Below are 17586 nucleotides of genomic sequence, written 5' to 3'. Positions count from 1 at the left end.
AAGCCTGGAATAAAAAGAAGCCTTCTGTTAATCATTTAAGGTTGTTTGGGTGTGTGGCTTATGGTCTCATTCCTGCTCAGTTTAGAAAGAAGCTGGATAAGAAGTCTGAGAAGTGTATCTTTATCGGGTACTCTACACAAAGCAAGGGCTTTAGGCTCTATAATCCAGACACAAAGAAGTTCCTCACTAGAAGGGATGTCACCTTCATGGAAAATGAAAAATGGAATTGGTGTAGTTCCTCATCAAACGACTCTCAAACGTATTACACTGACCCATTTCCAATTATTAATGATGAACCAACCTCAATTGAACCCTCATTTGAACCTCAAACACCAGCTACTACTCAAAATCTAACTTCTACACATTCACCTTCTCAATGTCCTATTACACCCAACACAAACTTCACTTATTCCTCTAATCAACCAGCCTCCTCTTCTAACTCAAATACCACCACTACTCATACTACCTCACAAAACAATCCTACCATACCCTTTACTCCTAATCCTAGAGGTCAAAGAATGAAGGGCCTGAATGATGTGTATGATAAAGCAGAAAAGATTGATGTAGACTTTTATGCCTGCCAATTTTCTCTCACAGCCACAGATCCTAATTCATATGAAGAAGCTAGTAAGAAGCAAGAGTGGCAGGATGCTATGGTTGAGGAAATAAATTCAATTGAAAAGAATGCTACATGGGAACTGGTGAAGTTACCGTATGACAGGAAGGTTGTTGGTCTAAAGTGGTTGTTTAAGACCAAGATAGGTCCGGATGGAAAAGTGTTAAAGTATAAAGCAAGGCTTGTGGCTAAAGGCTACACTCAACTTCCTGGAATTGATTACCAGGAAACATTTGCACCGGTGGCAAGATTTGAAACCATTAGAGTGGTGTTGAGTGTGGCTGGGCTAAGAGGATGGAAGGTACACCAATTAGATGTAAAATCTGCCTTTTTGAATGGGGAGTTAATTGAAGAAATTTATGTTGAACAACCATGTGGTTTTGAAGTTCAAGGGAAGGAGAATCATGTGTACAAACTAAAAAAAAGGCTTTGTATGGTTTAAAGCAAGCTCCTAGAGCTTGGTACTCCAAGATTGATAGCTACTTCATCAACCACGGGTACAAGAGAAGTGAGAACGAGCCCACTCTATATGTCAAGAATGAATCCAGTGAAGAGGCTGTGTACATTTGCTTATATGTTGATGATATAATTTGTACTTGCTCTTCAGCTAAGTTGATTGCAGATTTTAAAGAAAGAATGAAGAAAGCCTTTGATATGACAGACCTGGGTCTACTTACGTTCTTTCTTGGCTTAGAAGTGAAACAAACCAGGGAGGGTTTGTTCTTGTGTCAGGAGAAGTATGCAAGGAGTCTAATTTTAAAGTTTGGTATAACAAATTGTAATCTTGAAAACACACCAATGAATTCAAGTGAGAAATTGCAGATTTAAGATGGAGCTGATAAGTGTAATGAAGTCACTTATAAAAGCCTTGTGGGTGGGTTGATTTACCTAACCCATACCCGACCTGATCTTGCTTATGCAGTAAGCATGATCTCAAGGTTTATGCAATCTCCATCTAAGTTGTACTATGGAGCTGCAAGAAGAGTTCTAAAATATGTGGCCGGTACTCTCAAATTTGGGATTTGGTATGCAAAAGGAGTTGAGATTGATTTGATTGGTTTCTCTGATAGTGATTGGGCAAGCTGTCCAGATGATAGGAAGAGTATTTCAGCTTGTGTGTTTTCTCTTGGAAGTGGAGCTGTTACATGGAGCTCGAGAAAACAATCCACTGTTGCTTTATCTAGCACTGAAGCTGAATACATAGCAGCTATAGCTGCTACTTGTCAAGCCTTGTGGTTAAGAAGAGTGCTAGGAGATCTTGGTATAAAGCAGACTCAAGCTACAGTACTTTATTGTGATAACATGTCCACTATTAATCTCAGTAAAAATCCCGTGATGCATAGCAGGTCTAAACATATTGAGCTGAAATACCACTTCATTCGTGAGATGGTGAATCAAGATCAGGTGGCATTAAAGTATTGCAAGACTAACGAACAATTAGCTGATATGCTCACAAAGGCATTGGGTTGTGAGAAGTATGTGTTCTATAGACACTGGCTAGGAGTTATGGAGCTTGAATCAAGGGAGGGTGATGAAAACTGATCCAAGTCTTGGGTGCATGCACGTGCAAGTTATTTTTTTTATTTTAAATTTGAATAAGTCTTGTTTGTTATTAATCTAGTCAAGGTTGTTAGACTAGAACTGAATAATTGGGAGCCGTTTATAAGGCCGTTGTATGAGCTCTATTTAAGGAGCCTCCTTCTTTGATTGATTATGCAATTTATCTTTAACCTATTTCATCTTATCATTCATCTATTCAAATCATAATACCATCAAGAAGTCGATGCGTTGACCTGTTAGGTTGTTTGAAATTAATATACATTTGATACTCATTAAAAAAATTTAGGTCTTAGGTAAAAGGGTTTTTTTCATTGGGTTTAAACAGTAATTTCATTAATTTTATAAATGAGTTTATTGGGTTATGATTTAGATTATGCTCTTTTTAATAAAAATGGCTAAAATGAATTGAGTAATTGGGTTTTAATATTTTGAATACATATTTTTTAGTATCTATATATTTAAAATTTTTTTGAAACAATTCCAGGCCTACCGAGGTGATCGAGCCGAAAAGAATCCAACCCCCCTCCCCGTCAAAAAAGAAAAAGAAAAAGAAGAAGCTGAAACATTGGTTGATTAATCGGTTCCTCCATAAATTCCTATTATTAATAAAAAATTTATTCAAGTTGTTCTCTAGTATATCAAATATGAGGAGGAAAAATACGCTGTCGTCTGTATTTGGTAAAAAGCTTCATCCTCGTCTGGAAGATCATCGTATACGTCATACCATGATCCACTTGGAGCCTATGTCAAACAACCAAAGAAAACGATATCTAGAATTGATCAGGCATAAAGTTTATGGAACTATAGAATGATGTTTATGGAACCACTAAAAATCAAAATATGAGGCGACTGATAAAAGTTAAATGCTATATTTGAGTGAAGCAACTTACTAACTGATAATCAAGAGCTTTCTGTAATTGTCCTACTACCTTCTTCATAGTTGGCCGTTCTTCTCCATTTCTCAAACATTCATAGGCAATGGTTGAAAATATACGTAAGCAAGCAGGAGTTAATTCTTCGCGTAAATCAGAATGAATGATCTCATCTAATGTTTGCTTGTTGTAATGTTTCGTGACCCAAACATAAAAAAATTGGCCATCAACCGTAGGAATTGCTGGTCTTCCACACAAAACTTCGAACAATACAACCCCAAATGAAAAGACATCAGATTTTTTTGTTAGATGACCTGTACAATAGTACTCTGGATCAATATATTCGGGTGTTCCACAAACATTTGAGATAACAAAGCTAGACTGCGCATTAGCGGGACCTTTTCTGGACAACCCAAAATCTGAAACTTTGGCTTTCCAATTCTCGTCCAAAAGGATGTTAGCGCTCTTAACATCCCGATGGAGAATATTGTCTTCAAGCCCAACACCATCGTGAAGGTACATTAACCCACGGGCAGCGTCTATGCAAATCTGTAGACGTTGTGTCCAGCTTAGATCTTTGCTTTTTAAATGTCTGTCGAGGCTCCTGTTGCTTTCGTACTTATAAACAAGTATCTTCTCTCCATCTTCATCACAAAATCCGAGAAGAGACGCTATGTTTTCATGTTTATAAGTAGAAAGCAGAATCTCTGTCTTAAATTCATGATCTCCATGTCCGTACTCACCACGATGGCAATCCCATCGCTTTATGGCAATGGTGCCATGTTTCTTGGATTCGCCTTTATAGACCTTCCCAAATCCACCAACTCTAATGCGGTTCTCTTCGGAAAAATTGTTAGTCGCAGATAGTATCTCTTGGAGAGGAATCTACAAGCACTACGTGAATATTGACCTTCAGCCACACGAAAAAGTGTGGCCGTAGGCCTTTAGCCACACACATTTGGTTAAGGTCATATGTGGCTAAAGGTCGCGACACCGTGGGTATGATATGGCCACACACAGTTTTTAGTGGTCTTATGTTGTAATAAGTGTGGCTAAATGGTACAGGCATTAGTTGCTGGCCATCAAGACCTCTCCAATAAGTGTGGCTAAACGGTAAAAAATGACCACATGACTATTTACTATGAGTGACCATTGCACATATTTCGGCCACATATATTAATGTTTCAGCCACATGGATTTTATAATAATGTGGCCAATAGGGTTGTGTTAAGCGTGCATTATGACCTATACCGTGTGGATATAACAAAGCAATGGCCACATATATTTAGTAATAGTGTGGCTAATTATATTATATAGGCACTGGATATTACATTAAAAGTGGCTAAATATTTTTATTTGCCACTCAGAAACTGATTTGTAGGTTATAGTGTGGCCATTTTATTACTGTTTGTCACACAAAATGTTTTCCCTAATATAAAGTGTGGTTATTGTAAAACTTTTCGTCACACATAGTTAAATTCTGTGTGGCTAATAATAACTTATAGACACTGGAGGTTATTCTAAATGTGGCTAAAAATGTGAACTTGCTAGTCAAAAACTCTTTTGTAGTTTGTGGTGTGGCCATTGTCTTACCGTTTGTCACACATAATGCTTTTCCTAATATAAAGTGTGACTATTGTCAAACTTTTCGTCACACATAGTGAGGTACTGTGTGGCTAATAATATCATATAGACACTGTAGTTTGTTGTCAATGTGGCTAAAAATGTGAAGTTGCTACTCACACTCTTTTGTGGTGTGGCCATTGTCTTACCGTTTGTGACTATTATCAAACTTTTTGTCACACATATTGAGGTACTCTGTGGCTAATAATATCATATAGACACTGGAGGTTGTTGTCAAAGTGGCTAAATATGTGAAGTTGCCAGTCAAACACTCTTTTGTGGTGTGGCCATTGTCTTTACCGTTTGTCACACATAATGCTTTTCCTAATATAAAGTGTGACTATTGTTAAACTTTTCGTCACACATAGTGAGGTACTGTGTGGCTAATAATATCATATAGACACTGGAGGTTGTTGTTAATGTGGCTAAAAATGTGAAGTTGCCACTCAAACATTCTTTTGTTATTTGTGGTGTGGCCATTGTCTTTACCGTTTGTCACACATAATGCTTTTGTAATACAAAGTGTGGCTATTATCATACTTTTCGTCACACAAAAATGTTTATGTTGTGGCTAATGGTCATTTATAGACTCTAATTTTTGTAATTTCAGGTGTGGCTATTGTCTAACTTTTGGCCACACATATTTAATGTGTTATATGTGGCCAAATTGTGTGTACTAAGGCAATATATAATTTTTTTTATTTTTTGTGCAGTAATATAAAACAACTATAAACAAGCATGACATAACAAAATTAGAAACAAATTATATTAACAATAATATTCACTTAAGCAAATGTATATGCAAAATATCTTACAAAATACAAAAATAACGACAACCTATATACTAGCTAAGGCGTCGGTTTTCTTGGCACTGCTCCTTGTCTTCTGTTTGGTCACCCGGTCTATCTTTGTGTACTTTGCCTTTGCCTTCTTGCCTTCTTTTGAGGACGGGAGTGGTGGTAGCTGGAACAACAGAATATAAAAAATAAATATGTATAATTAATGTCGTATTTTGTAATTGAATAGAACAAAACGGTATGCATACATACATACCGAACGTTCGTTTAACTGTTCGTGAACCTTTCTGAGGGAAGTTTGTTTATGTTCGTTTATCTTTGTTCAATTACGTTAGTTTAGATTATAAACAAACGAACATAAACGAACACAAGTGTTCATTTTTTAAACTAAATGAAAAAGAACATAGATATTTGTTCGGTTAAGTTAAAAGGGAACAAACCTCCTGGTCACATAAGATTAGGTGTTCTGGCCAAGAAACAAAAGAACCACGTGCGTTGCCAACAGTCACAATTTCACCTGCCTCACAAGGAATAATTGCTTGTTCCTTTATGACTTCATCAATACTAACTTTATAGCAACCCTCCGGGATTGCTTTTCCATGCAACTGTTGTGGAACCGGTGACCAATAAACTTTACCATTTGCCACCTTGTTACGCTTGTCATTCAAACACAAACGACACTCATACACCTATAAACCAGCATGTGAAATTAAGATGGCTTAGTTGAAGTCAATATATAAGTACATACCCATGTTGGTGGGAAATTAACAATGTTTCGCGCAGTACATACCTTTATTTCAGCAGCTGGGGAAGCTTCATCCGTAGATACATCAACTTTTCTTTTACGGCTTCTCCGTTTTACCTAAAAACTATTCAATGAATCAATCAACAATTAAAGGAAAAACTGAAAATTCCAGATACTTACTGACGGTTTTTTTGAGCCGTTACTATCCGGAGTGTGGTGTAGTTGTGTTGATGCTTGGTCAACATTGTTCTCTACAGGCTTCATTGGTAATATAACAGAAATTGGATTTGTTAGGACTTATTAGGTTATCAAATATAAAAACTGAAACTGCCAAATACTTACTAATGTCGCACTATGGGGATCGACTACCGTTTGGTCAACACTTTTTTCCACTGACTTGGCCTGCAATTCGGTAAATAGAAAATGAGCACACTCACATTGGAAATGAATTATAAAAAGTACTGAAATTATCAAATACTTACTGATGTCGCGATATGGGGAGCGGGTACCGTTTGGTTTACACTTTTTTCCACAGACTTGGCCTGCAATTCGGTAATAGAAAATGAGCACACTCACATTGGAAATGAATTATAAAAAGTACTGAAATTGTCAAATACTTACTGATTTCGCGATTTGGGGAGCGGCTACCGTTTCGACAACTATTTTATCCGCAGACTTGGGCTACAATTAACTTATGCAAAATCAGCACACACTCATGGAAAGTTAATTATTAAAACAAATCAATCAAACTGTCAAATGGTTACCTGAGAAGCGGATTCTTATTGCACAGCCTCACCTGAGGTTAAGATGTTTCCCACATAACTGTACAAATCAATTTATTAGGTTATGGAAAATGAAAAGTCACATGGAAAGTTGTAAAAAACAAAGAAACTGTCAGATACTTACTGGTCCTGGCATTTTATTTTGCGCCACAGCACTTGTACTTTGGTTAGAACCAACCTGGTTGGGAACATGATTTACCTACGAATTGTGACAAAAACAGTGCCAATTATGTATGTCGAATGCATTAATTAATATGCAGCATACGTCACTTACTTGACTTCCAGACATTTCCGGCAACAATCCTTTGAGATGTCTGAACCTGGCCTCAAATTCTAACCGTTCCTTCTCACGGCTTGCTAGCATAGCATTCGTGGATTCAAGTAGAGACGTCAACCTGTTCACCACTACATCTCTCTGCACCGCTTCATGCTCAAGTTGGGCAATCCGTTGCTTAAATGAGCCTTTTACCCGACTCATACCCCAATATTTACCTGTTGTCAATCCGTACCCAATCCCTTTTAAAAACCCATCTTTCTCTTTGCCAAGCACTAAGGTGACGGCATCTGTGCACGGTTGAAGTGCCAGGGCTCCGGAGGCGATCTGCTCCTCATGCTCAACCTGCAAGAAAACAAATATTCTAATACACTTGTAACACGCTTATGTATCCACATCAAGTGTTGAGACAAGTTATACAGACTCAAGTTTTTTTGACACCAATATAAGACAATGAATTCACTTTAACATGATTTTAAAAGTTTAATACTAAAACATACTAATTTGGTTGCCACGCCTTTGACAACAGCATTCTTGTATGCACCATCTTTGTCCTCCCTTCCTTTCATCCACATTAATGCACGGTCGGGGATCTCATCCGGTCCAATTTCCTTCTTTTTGACCTTGTAAAATATTCAAGAGAAAGAAGGTGACGGTCATGCGTTAGACACATAACCAACAAATCATTGAACTAGAGAGAAAGCAGCTGACGGTGATTACCAGTTTCTCTCGAAGGTAGGTATAACCCCCTCGTCCCATTTGATGATCAAAAACATTCTTTGCTCGAGCTCCCTTTGATGAAGCTGATTTTTTCTTCAACCACACATTATAATCATTTCATTATATTTAAACAAAAAACATAAACCATATATAGTCGATCAATCTACGTTTGCAGAGTATAGGATTTATACCTGAAACTTCTCTGATTGTGTGTACTCAACGAAGCGATCCCAGTCTTCTTGCCTGATCATCGTCCTGTGTCCCTTGGGTATCACCTTCAGCTTCAGAGGTTTACCGATGTTCGGCATCATGTATTTGGCATACATTTTTCTTCTGAAATCCCGAAGAAGGTGTCCGAGCCGATTCATCACAGAAGGCCTGCGACAATCCTCAATCTCAAAATATTTCTGCATAATATAATACAGTAAAGGTAAATTACATCTCAAAATATTAAACGCACAAATAGAAATAAAGAATAACCGTTATCTGTTCCCACAGTTTATCTCTAAGCTCCTTTGTGACCTCCCTCCAACTTAATATCTCAAGCCAACTATTTCCCTTACAACATTCCCTATAAAACTTGCAAACTTTGATCTATTTTGGCCAGTGAACCTACCCAGATTATCAAACTCCACTGCCAGTTTGACACCACCAGAGTTTGCATATTGGGTACGCAGCTTAGGTAGCCTCGTCAACCCCCTTGTAGGTTTTTTCGTAGTAGCAAAACTATTGAGGGGTTGGATAGCCTCCAAACTGTTGAGGGGTTCGATAACCATCGTCCCTATAACCTCGTCTGGTTGACCGTCGTCGTCGTCGTTGGCTTCCTCGCTGGAGTAGCCTTCAGTGTCGTCTGATTGAGCGTCGTCGTCATAGTTGGCTTCCTAATCGGAGTAGCGTTCTTCTTCGATTCTTTCATCTATAAGCTTCATCTTCGATTGTTTTTTTTAATAATTTGGCTGATTTGTGGAGTGGAAAATTTTAATAATTCGGAGTGTAACTTGATTTTTGGAGTGTTAAATGTAATTTGGAGTTTTTGAATATTTGGAGCCAATATTTTGGAGCTTTTGGAGTTTTGCCTCCCTTTTAATTAAGAACCAATAGATTAATTATTGGCAGAGAACATGTGGCTGAAAATAGGCACTTTGCCAGAAGATGGTTGGATAAGCGTGTATTGCGTATTAGGATATTTATATATGTTTATGTACATTAGCGCGTGACAAGCGTAATAGTGTTTTTTAACAAAGTGTTTTTTGTTTTATTTTTAGATTTAACTATAATTACCATTCATTACAAGTTTTCATACAAAAGGCACCATTACAATACATTCCATGAAACAAAAATAAGAGTGAATAACAAAATAGATGATACAAGAAACTATAAAAATTAAAGCATTTAAAAGCTAATTAACCAACCAACATTCAACACAATAAACTAAAAAGTGTATCAATACAACAACCATACATATACAAATACCCAAATCACAAATGTTCTAAACACGTCACCAAATATTTCCCAAATGTTCCAAACATCACCAAATCACTAATCAACTTTTGAAATTAACAAAGTAGCTTCATTGAAGTCATATTCAAATCTACACTTATCACCAATCTGTATATCATTTTCCACCTTGAAATTTTTCCATTTTGGTAACCGATATCTGAAGTTCAGGTCCGACAGTTCACCATGAAGTCTCATTTTCTTTTTACGACCTTCGGGATTGACCAAAGTGATTGGCATTCCATCATAGGCATCAATCTTGGTAGCAATGTGACCCGGAAGACGCTGTGAAAAGCAAATTTCAAATATACTTGTAAATAAAAAAGAAATTTAAAAATTCAATTTACCAATTTCTTGGGGACGTTCATGTGGAAGACGATTTTAGAGTCATCATCTTGCTCATCAAGATGAATTGGGTTTTGGGAGGAACAACCCTGATTGCTTGATTGATAGTTGAGAAACAACTGATTTGGACCAGGATGGATAAATTCTATGCCATCTTCATGAAAGACATTAATATGAAATGTCTTATCTGATATGATTTCAAACACAACAAGCGAGCCACCTTTCAAGTTGGTTTGTTTAAAAACCTCATTCCATACATCCTCTAGCCTACAAACCATTCCATCCCTAAGACATGAAACTTTAAACATATATCTATCTGGAGCAATAAGCTCGAAAAGCGAATTCATGTAATTGTCACCAAATTCTTGAATCACGTACCACTCAGGGAAATCCTATTAAACATGTTAATTAAAGGACATTTGAATTTGTAAACAATCATTAGAAACATAAATTAAAACTTATTAAGTAATGGACGTGTCGGTTTCTGACTAGAATACATATCATAGTACCGGATTAATCATTTACGTTTCTTTTGAAAGTAAACATATTCAACATACATCTTGGTTTAATCTCAAAAACAACATATGTTCCAGCTTCTATACAACATTCTCTGATTAATTTAGTCCAACCGGTTCTAAAATAAAAGTCAGCAAGTACTTTGATTATAACAACAGAAAACGTTCTACCACTTTGATCGTAAATCAAACAACAGCCGGTATTCGATTTCATGTCAGCAAACATTGGTTGAACAGCTTTAGGAATGAGCTATAAGTAACACGAAAAATGTTCTTAGAATGTTTCATAAAAAAAATTAAGCGATAACATTAACATACCATCCTACTCATGGAATCGCTGTCGATATCTACCTGGAACTTAACTCCATTATTGAGACGTGACATTTTTATGTTCTTAACTCGATAAGCGATGTCTACGAATTACAGTAAAGCGAAGTAGAAGTCTATTTAAGGTTTTAAAGTTAAAAGGGTTTTGAATTTTGGTTTTATTTATTTCTACACATTTAATTATTTATATATTTTGGTTTTTTGTTTTATAACTTTTTAAAAATAGTATAAAAACATTTACTTTTAGTTTTTTTACTAACATTCCGGTATTAAATTTCGTTAAAAGAGGAGTTCGTTTAATAAATCGTATTTTTTAAATAAATTTAAAATTTTATCCATTATTGAAGTATTATCTTAACCGTTAGTAAGATTTTCTGGATATGATTTACAACTTCGTAATAGAGAGGCTCATAACATTCTAGTGTTATCATATCAAATATGTAGTTTTGTATCATTATCATCTTCTAGGTTATTATCATCACCATATGTGTTATGATGATGATCAACATCATAAAGTTATCATCGTTATCATGTATTATAGTGGTTATCATCATCATAATCATCGATCACCATGAAACGGCATCATCATCAGACGTGCGGGTAATCAACATGGTCATTGTATAGGCTATCGTAGTCGGCGTTGATCATAAGGGCTCAAACATATATCTCGCTATCAGTGTCGTCATTATCGTTACACATCTCCATCATCATCATCATCAGCATCATCATCCGATTGCCATGTAGGGGATGTAGTCAACATCGTATGGGTTATCATAAACAAAACGCCCAATATTAGCGATCACTGTCGGCACCATCTTATGAATTGTCGTCGTTATCAAACGACATCATCATTCGTACATGCTACCATCAGTATGACCATCGTATACGTTATCATGGTCGTCGTCGATCATACGGGTTACATGTCATTAAACATTAGTGTCACCATTATCATCAACATATGTGTGTGTGTGTGTGTGTGGGCGCCTGTGTGGCGTATTGTCATATAGGTACATATAATTGGTCCTCTGTGTGATCATCATCATAGACGTCATGCTCGTTGTACGAGCTACAGTTGCCATCGTATGGGTTGGCGTAAGCAAACCGTATATATAGGTTAGCAGCATCAATATGATAACCACCACCAACCCAGGTAGTTATATTAGCATCGTCTCGTCATAATTGGGCCAATCATCATGGTCATCATACGGGATAGCACCGTCATTGTCTCATGTATTACATATCCGCAATCATACTACACACGACCTGGCACATTCGCCACAACGATCCCCAGCACCAACCACCAACCACACTCCATCACCACCCACCACGTACAACAACCCACCACACCACCACCACCCACCACCACCACCACCACCACCACCGACCTCCGCCACCACCACCCACTGCCCACCTCACCACCCACCACCACACATCCGCCACCACGAACCACCGCACCTCCGCCACCGTCCACCACCATCATGACAACCTTGCACGCGCCTTCTTTTAAAAGGGTCAAATAACTACCGTACGATTAAAATTTAAAAGCACACGCCTTCTTTTAAAAAAGTCAAATAACTACCCTCGTAAGTCAAAATTCCTGAAAACCGTCGACGATTTCTACGGTGAAGCACAAGCACAAGTACAAGCACGATTTCTCAGAACCCTAACTCATCTACTTCTGGAACAGAACCAAAATGAAGAACCCTAACTCATCTATTTCAGAAACGGAACCAAGGATGAAGCAAAAGCACGATAGGTCTCAAAATAAAGATGGAACAGGTGTTACTTTATGATTTTTTTAGCGTTTTAGGTTTACTTAATCTTAAAATGTAAGCATTTGTTTGAATCTTCTTATGTATTAATACGTTTGATAAGCATGTTGTTGTTGTAATACATATCCTTGTTTTTTTAAATCTATGTATAATATTAAAGCATGTTATAAGTGTATGATTAGCGTGTTATGGCTTTGGTATGAGAATTTATCATTGTGATGTTTGACAAGAGTTTTCTGTTTCCTTGTGATTCGTGTTGTTATCCCCTACCCCCGTGTTTTATTGTATGTATGTGATTCAGTTGTTGAAAAAACCAGACTGATAAAAGGAAGACTAAAAAAGTTGCTCCGGTGGGGAAAACAAAACATGATGTGGAAGCAGACTCTGATTCAGACCTTGACACAAAAATCGACAGGTTGTTGTCAAAGCGGAAACAGGTGGAACACAGCACCTCTGGCCCGGACTTTCAGCGTCTGAAAAGAGAGCCGTTAAAGAAAAAAACAAGACTGATAAAAGGAAGACTAAAAAAGTTGCTCCGGTGGGGAAAACAAAACATGTTGCGGAAGCAGATTCTGATTCAGACCTTGACACAAAAATCAACAGGTTGTTGTCAAAGCGGAAACAGGTGGAACCCAGCACCTCCGGCCCGGACTTTCAGCGTCCGAAAAAAAGAGCCGTTAAAGAAAAGAAGCCATCCGAGAGGGGACAACCTTTTGTTGAATTTGTAGACAAAAGGTTGATGAATAGGTGTGCACCTATTCATATTGTTGAGGTAGTGAAGGTAATGACCATTGCCCAAAAAACTTGTGTAGAAGAAATGGGTTTCGGGTCAATGTTAAGACTTCAAGTAACCCAAACTCCAACAACTTTGGGATATTGGTTGCTCATAAACTATAATAACCGTTTAAATGAATTGAACATTGGGAGTGGTGTTATTAAGATAACACCACAAAAAGTACATGAAGTGTTGGGGATACCAATGGGTAAGATTCCTGTTTTAGGCAAGAATAGACCAATATTGGGGGAAGATGTTACTACAGATTTGTTCAAATCTCAATTCCTGACAGGTGCAAGAAAAAGTGTAAAGAATGTGAAAGGCAAACTGGCCGTGGATCAAGGAGTTGGTGAACTGTTTAAGATTAATTTCCTTGTGTTGGTCAACACCAGTATAGGATTTGTGACAAAATCAACAACAGTCAATCAACGATTCATCGCCGCAATTGATAAAACCTCCGATATTCCAAATATGGACTGGTGCAGCTATGTTATTGAAAACTTGAAAACGACAAAGGAAGAATGGAGAGGTATCGACGTTCAATACAACGGTCCGATCACCTTCCTTGTGATGCTTTACACGCATGAATACCAGAAAAAATATGGTCCATTTGGGACTCCCGTCACAACGCCTGCAGTCAACTACATAACAACAACTACTCTTAATAAGATGGAAAAATACTTGGAGAATAATGGCGTTCCCTTAGAAGAAGATGTTGCTGCTGTGACGTGTAGTGTTGACGGGAAAGGGATTGATGCGGCTGTTGCTGCTCCTGCTGCTGTGACCGTTAGTGCTGCCGGGAAGGGACTTGATGAGACTGCTGATGCTGCTGTTGCTGATACTGCTGCTGTGACAGTTAGTGCTGCCGGGAAGAGACTTGATGAGACTGCTGCTGCTGTGACGGTTAGTGCTGCCGGTAAGCCTAGAGTTGAAGAAAACACTGCAGCTGAGGAGAAACAAGAACATGGTATTAAACTTGTTATTTTCTTGTAAAATACTCTCATATCTCTTATCTCTACATGCATTTTATGTAATACAACATTATATGTAATTAAAAAACAGATGGTCAAAGTGCATCTGAAACAGAAAATGCCGATCAAACTGCTGAACTAGATTTGGATGATTATGTAAGCGATTATTCACCTTTAAGTTTGCAAATGCCTATCGTGCTTGTTGACTATTATTTAACTCTATTACAACTGGCTGGGATAAATTGAAAATGTTTTTGAATTAACCCAAACTATATTCTCTTTTTACAGTCTTGGAATAAGGCAATGGGTAACAAGTTGAAGAAATTTGATAAGATTTGCTCCGAGATCAACGAGTTGGTCCGTCAAAGGAAAGGATAGACATCTATCGAATGAGAATATATTTGCTAGATGTTGTGAATGGGAAAACAGATTCACAACATCTAATGTGGTCCCTAAAACACAATATTCAGATGTTGGTGTTGGTGTTGGTGGTCCAGTGGCTGCTCTAAAAGGTATTTGGGTTAAATTAATTAATTATTAGTATAGTTAAAACTCTCTTAAAACACTTATGTTGTTCTTTTAAACTTATTACATTTGTGTGATGCAGTTGATTCAGATGTTGGTGTTGGTGGTCCAGTGGCTGCTCAGAAAGGTATATCATATATGTACCAGCTTAATTATAATCACAGTCGAACATATTACATCTTTGGCTGTCGTAAAAAATGATGCAGGTGATGCAGGTCAAGAAAACAATGTCTCGTGCGAAGATGTTGATGAAGTTGTTAATACAGTGGTTGCGTGGGCAAAAGAGGGTATGTAATTATAAATAAAAACCAAAAGGGCAAATAAGGTATTTACTTATAGTTACAATTATTTTCAATCAAATTTAATTTGAGTTGTTTTATGTTTAACAGTTGACACCGGATTGTCAACAAGTGATAGCCTGAACTCTCCATATCTTCTGAGAGAGGTTGACGCATCCGCTAGTGTCACAGAAGATGAAGAAATACTTTCAGAGTATATATTTTTTTGTCTTGGAGACATTTGGGAGGAGGTCTACACGACCACTCACACAGAAAACTTCAAGGTGCTCTTTGAAAGCTTCTCTCATGGCATTTATATCCGAGCCAATGCAATGGATGCATTCAGTGAATTAATGAACTATGAAGAAAAGAAAAAATCTGCAGCATCACCGTTCAGATTCTTTGCTTCAAGCAATTTGCTGGTACAAATTAATCTATTTTGTTTGTACTATTAGAAAACGCTGACTAAACGCTTTAATCATCTGCATTTTAATTATTATACAGACAAGTGACCATTATTCTGAGTCAATGGGTTTCACATACAAAGAAAGACTGGATTTGTTTACAGACAACTTCGAAAGAGAAATGGCAAGGACTGGAATTCTATCACTCAAGGAGGTTGCTATAGTGCTCGTGCCAATTCTACAACACGAGCATTTCGTTGTGGTTGCCTTCAATCTTCAAACAGGAGTGATAGACTTACTTGACAACAGTGCAAACCAAGAAATACCAACTGATGCAAAGTTTAAAAGCTTAGAAGACAAATCAAAAGCAATTAGAGAGAAATTTGAAGAAAGATACGGAAATACTCCTGATATACTGGTAAACATATATACCTTTGACCCAAAAAAATACCCTGTTATAAAAATTGTCAAAATACTTAAATTGCTTTCAATTTTATGTAGAGAAACGTCTTTTGCATGTATTTTAAAACAATCAAACACCCCATTGCTCAGCAAATCCAAGTAGCAACAATCAATAGATTGAAGATGAGATGGAGAACAAAAAGTAATGGAATAGATTGTGGTATTTTTGCTATGAGACACATGGAGAAATATTATGGGAAGAGACCATGGCGGTGTAATCTAAAACGGAAGGCCCTGAACAACAAAGACAGCTAAAAGGGTTGAGGTTAAAGTATTTGTGCAAAATCCTCCTCTCGGATACAAACCAACACCGAAATACTCTTATCAAGAAAGCACTGCTATTCCATAAAAATGACGACACTCGTTTAACCGGAGAAGAGTTGATTGCTGAACTTAAGAAAAGGCAACAACAAATTTGAATGATTTCAAAACTGACTGCTATGTACTTTAAGATACTTGTTATGTTATGCTATGTACATTATCACTTTAAGATAATAGTTACATGTTGAATCAATGTTTTAGCACATAACCAACAAATTTTATTATTACCAAAACACACATACAAACACACCATCACAAACATACAAATTTTATTACTACTAATCTCTGAGTGACACACATAAAAACACACCATGAAACACCATCACATACTAATCTTTGAGTGACATAAGAAACTTCAACTTCAATTCCATTTAGCAATTCAGTTCAAGAATTGCCTTGCCCAAAAGTTTTAACTCGTCAAGCTCTCTCTGACCTACATCAACCATAAACAAAACAGCAAGATCTCGGATACAACTAGCGGGCATCCGAGTAAGAGCTTTTGTAATGAGATCCCTGGCATCCAAGCTGTTGCTAGTCTTTACAAATTCTTCAGTAAGAGTTTCCCGACAAGCTTTATCTACCTCGATTTGAGCCTCAATTCGCCTTCTGAGGGCAGCCTTGTAGGATCTGGATGATGATGATGATGATGATGATGATGATGATGATGATGATGATGATGATGATGAAGAGCAATCCATTATTAACTAAAAAAATAATTTAAAATTATGTAGGTATATGAGTTTCACAAATGTGGTGTAGGTATATATAACCAAAATGCTCACAGGCGAACAATAACTGTAATAAAATAACAAAAGGGTGTCCCGCGCTTGGGAAACGCAACAATTTGTCTCATGTGTTTTTGTTTAATCTAGAGATTACTTGCATTTATATCACCTGTCAGAAGTAATTGATCACAATTATACGTCCCTTGTCAAAAATGCCGCGAAAAATATTATGGTAATAATAGCCTAGATTTAAGTTAAGCTATATCTTACTAGATCTTACTATATCTTACTATAAATCTAACTTAACTACATTAAGTTTTGTTATTCAATCACACTAACACCTTCCACTCCTGTAAAAATGAATTCTTCTGAGACAACCGAGAAGGCCATCGTGAAAAAAACGATGGAATTTTAGAAAGAAAGAGACGACTCTCTGTTGAAGACAGTCGAAGCGATCAGGTCTAGACTGGCTTGGGAAAAAAACAACCACCTTCCACTCCTGTCAACTCATGTTGTGGGAAGAAGACATTGAGTTTCGATCCATGGTTGCTGATTATCAGCAACAACAGTCTGAGTTCTACGGCTCAAATGTGTGAGACCCTGGTTGACACCATAACTACGATGTCAACCAACATGAGTTTTAAGGAGATGGGGGCGGAGTCTGTGGACAAGGCGGAGTG

The 17586-nt window shown here is 37.2% G+C and overlaps 1 protein-coding gene, 2 long non-coding RNA genes and 1 pseudogene across 4 annotated transcripts; 3 read left to right on the top strand and 1 right to left on the bottom strand.

Annotated features, from left to right (window-relative positions):
* The first annotated feature begins 1543 nt into the window (after positions 1 to 1543).
* On the top strand, positions 1544 to 2158 carry LOC143540758 (secreted RxLR effector protein 161 pseudogene; annotated as a pseudogene).
* A 4903-nt stretch (positions 2159 to 7061) lies between these two features.
* Positions 7062 to 8112, top strand: LOC143540769 (uncharacterized). The gene is made up of 2 exons (XR_013136640.1): positions 7062 to 7918; positions 7976 to 8112. It is a non-coding gene; the product is annotated as an uncharacterized LOC143540769 (long non-coding RNA).
* Positions 8113 to 12972: 4860 nt separating this feature from the next.
* On the top strand, positions 12973 to 15257 carry LOC143540771 (uncharacterized). Of its 2 annotated transcripts, XM_077033743.1 has the most exons (4): positions 12973 to 14136; positions 14283 to 14415; positions 14468 to 14679; positions 14808 to 15257. In XM_077033743.1, exons 1-3 carry the CDS (start codon positions 13185 to 13187, stop codon positions 14508 to 14510), a joined length of 1128 nt encoding a protein of 375 aa, XP_076889858.1. In that variant the 5' UTR covers positions 12973 to 13184; the 3' UTR covers positions 14511 to 14679; positions 14808 to 15257. The 2 variants fall into 2 exon arrangements, with proteins under 2 accessions (XP_076889858.1, XP_076889859.1); XM_077033744.1 differs by having other exon boundaries at positions 12977 to 14136; positions 14283 to 14682; positions 14799 to 15257.
* On the bottom strand, positions 13939 to 14289 carry LOC143540772 (uncharacterized). The gene is made up of 2 exons (XR_013136642.1): positions 14098 to 14289; positions 13939 to 13980 (listed from the first exon to the last, which is right to left on the bottom strand). It is a non-coding gene; the product is annotated as an uncharacterized LOC143540772 (long non-coding RNA).
* Positions 15258 to 17586: the final 2329 nt, after the last annotated feature.

Source organism: Bidens hawaiensis, unplaced genomic scaffold (genome assembly GCF_021521415.1).
Source record: "Bidens hawaiensis isolate Kalapana, Puna unplaced genomic scaffold, B.hawaiensis_p1.1 tig00012328_1, whole genome shotgun sequence".
NCBI classification, from domain to species: domain Eukaryota; kingdom Viridiplantae; phylum Streptophyta; class Magnoliopsida; order Asterales; family Asteraceae; genus Bidens; species Bidens hawaiensis.
Note: the sequence above shows the minus strand (reverse complement) of the source record. Positions and strands in the feature narration are given on the sequence as shown.

Coding starts and splice junctions, on each gene's coding strand:
- LOC143540771 (XM_077033743.1), top strand. CDS start 13,185: ATGAATAGGTGTGCACCTATTCATATTGTTGAGGTAGTGAAGGTAATG. Junction 14,137..14,282: donor TGTGACGGTTAGTGCTGCCG/GTAAGCCTAGAG, acceptor ATTAAAAAACAG/ATGGTCAAAGTGCATCTGAA. Junction 14,416..14,467: donor GACTATTATTTAACTCTATT/ACAACTGGCTGG, acceptor CCAAACTATATT/CTCTTTTTACAGTCTTGGAA.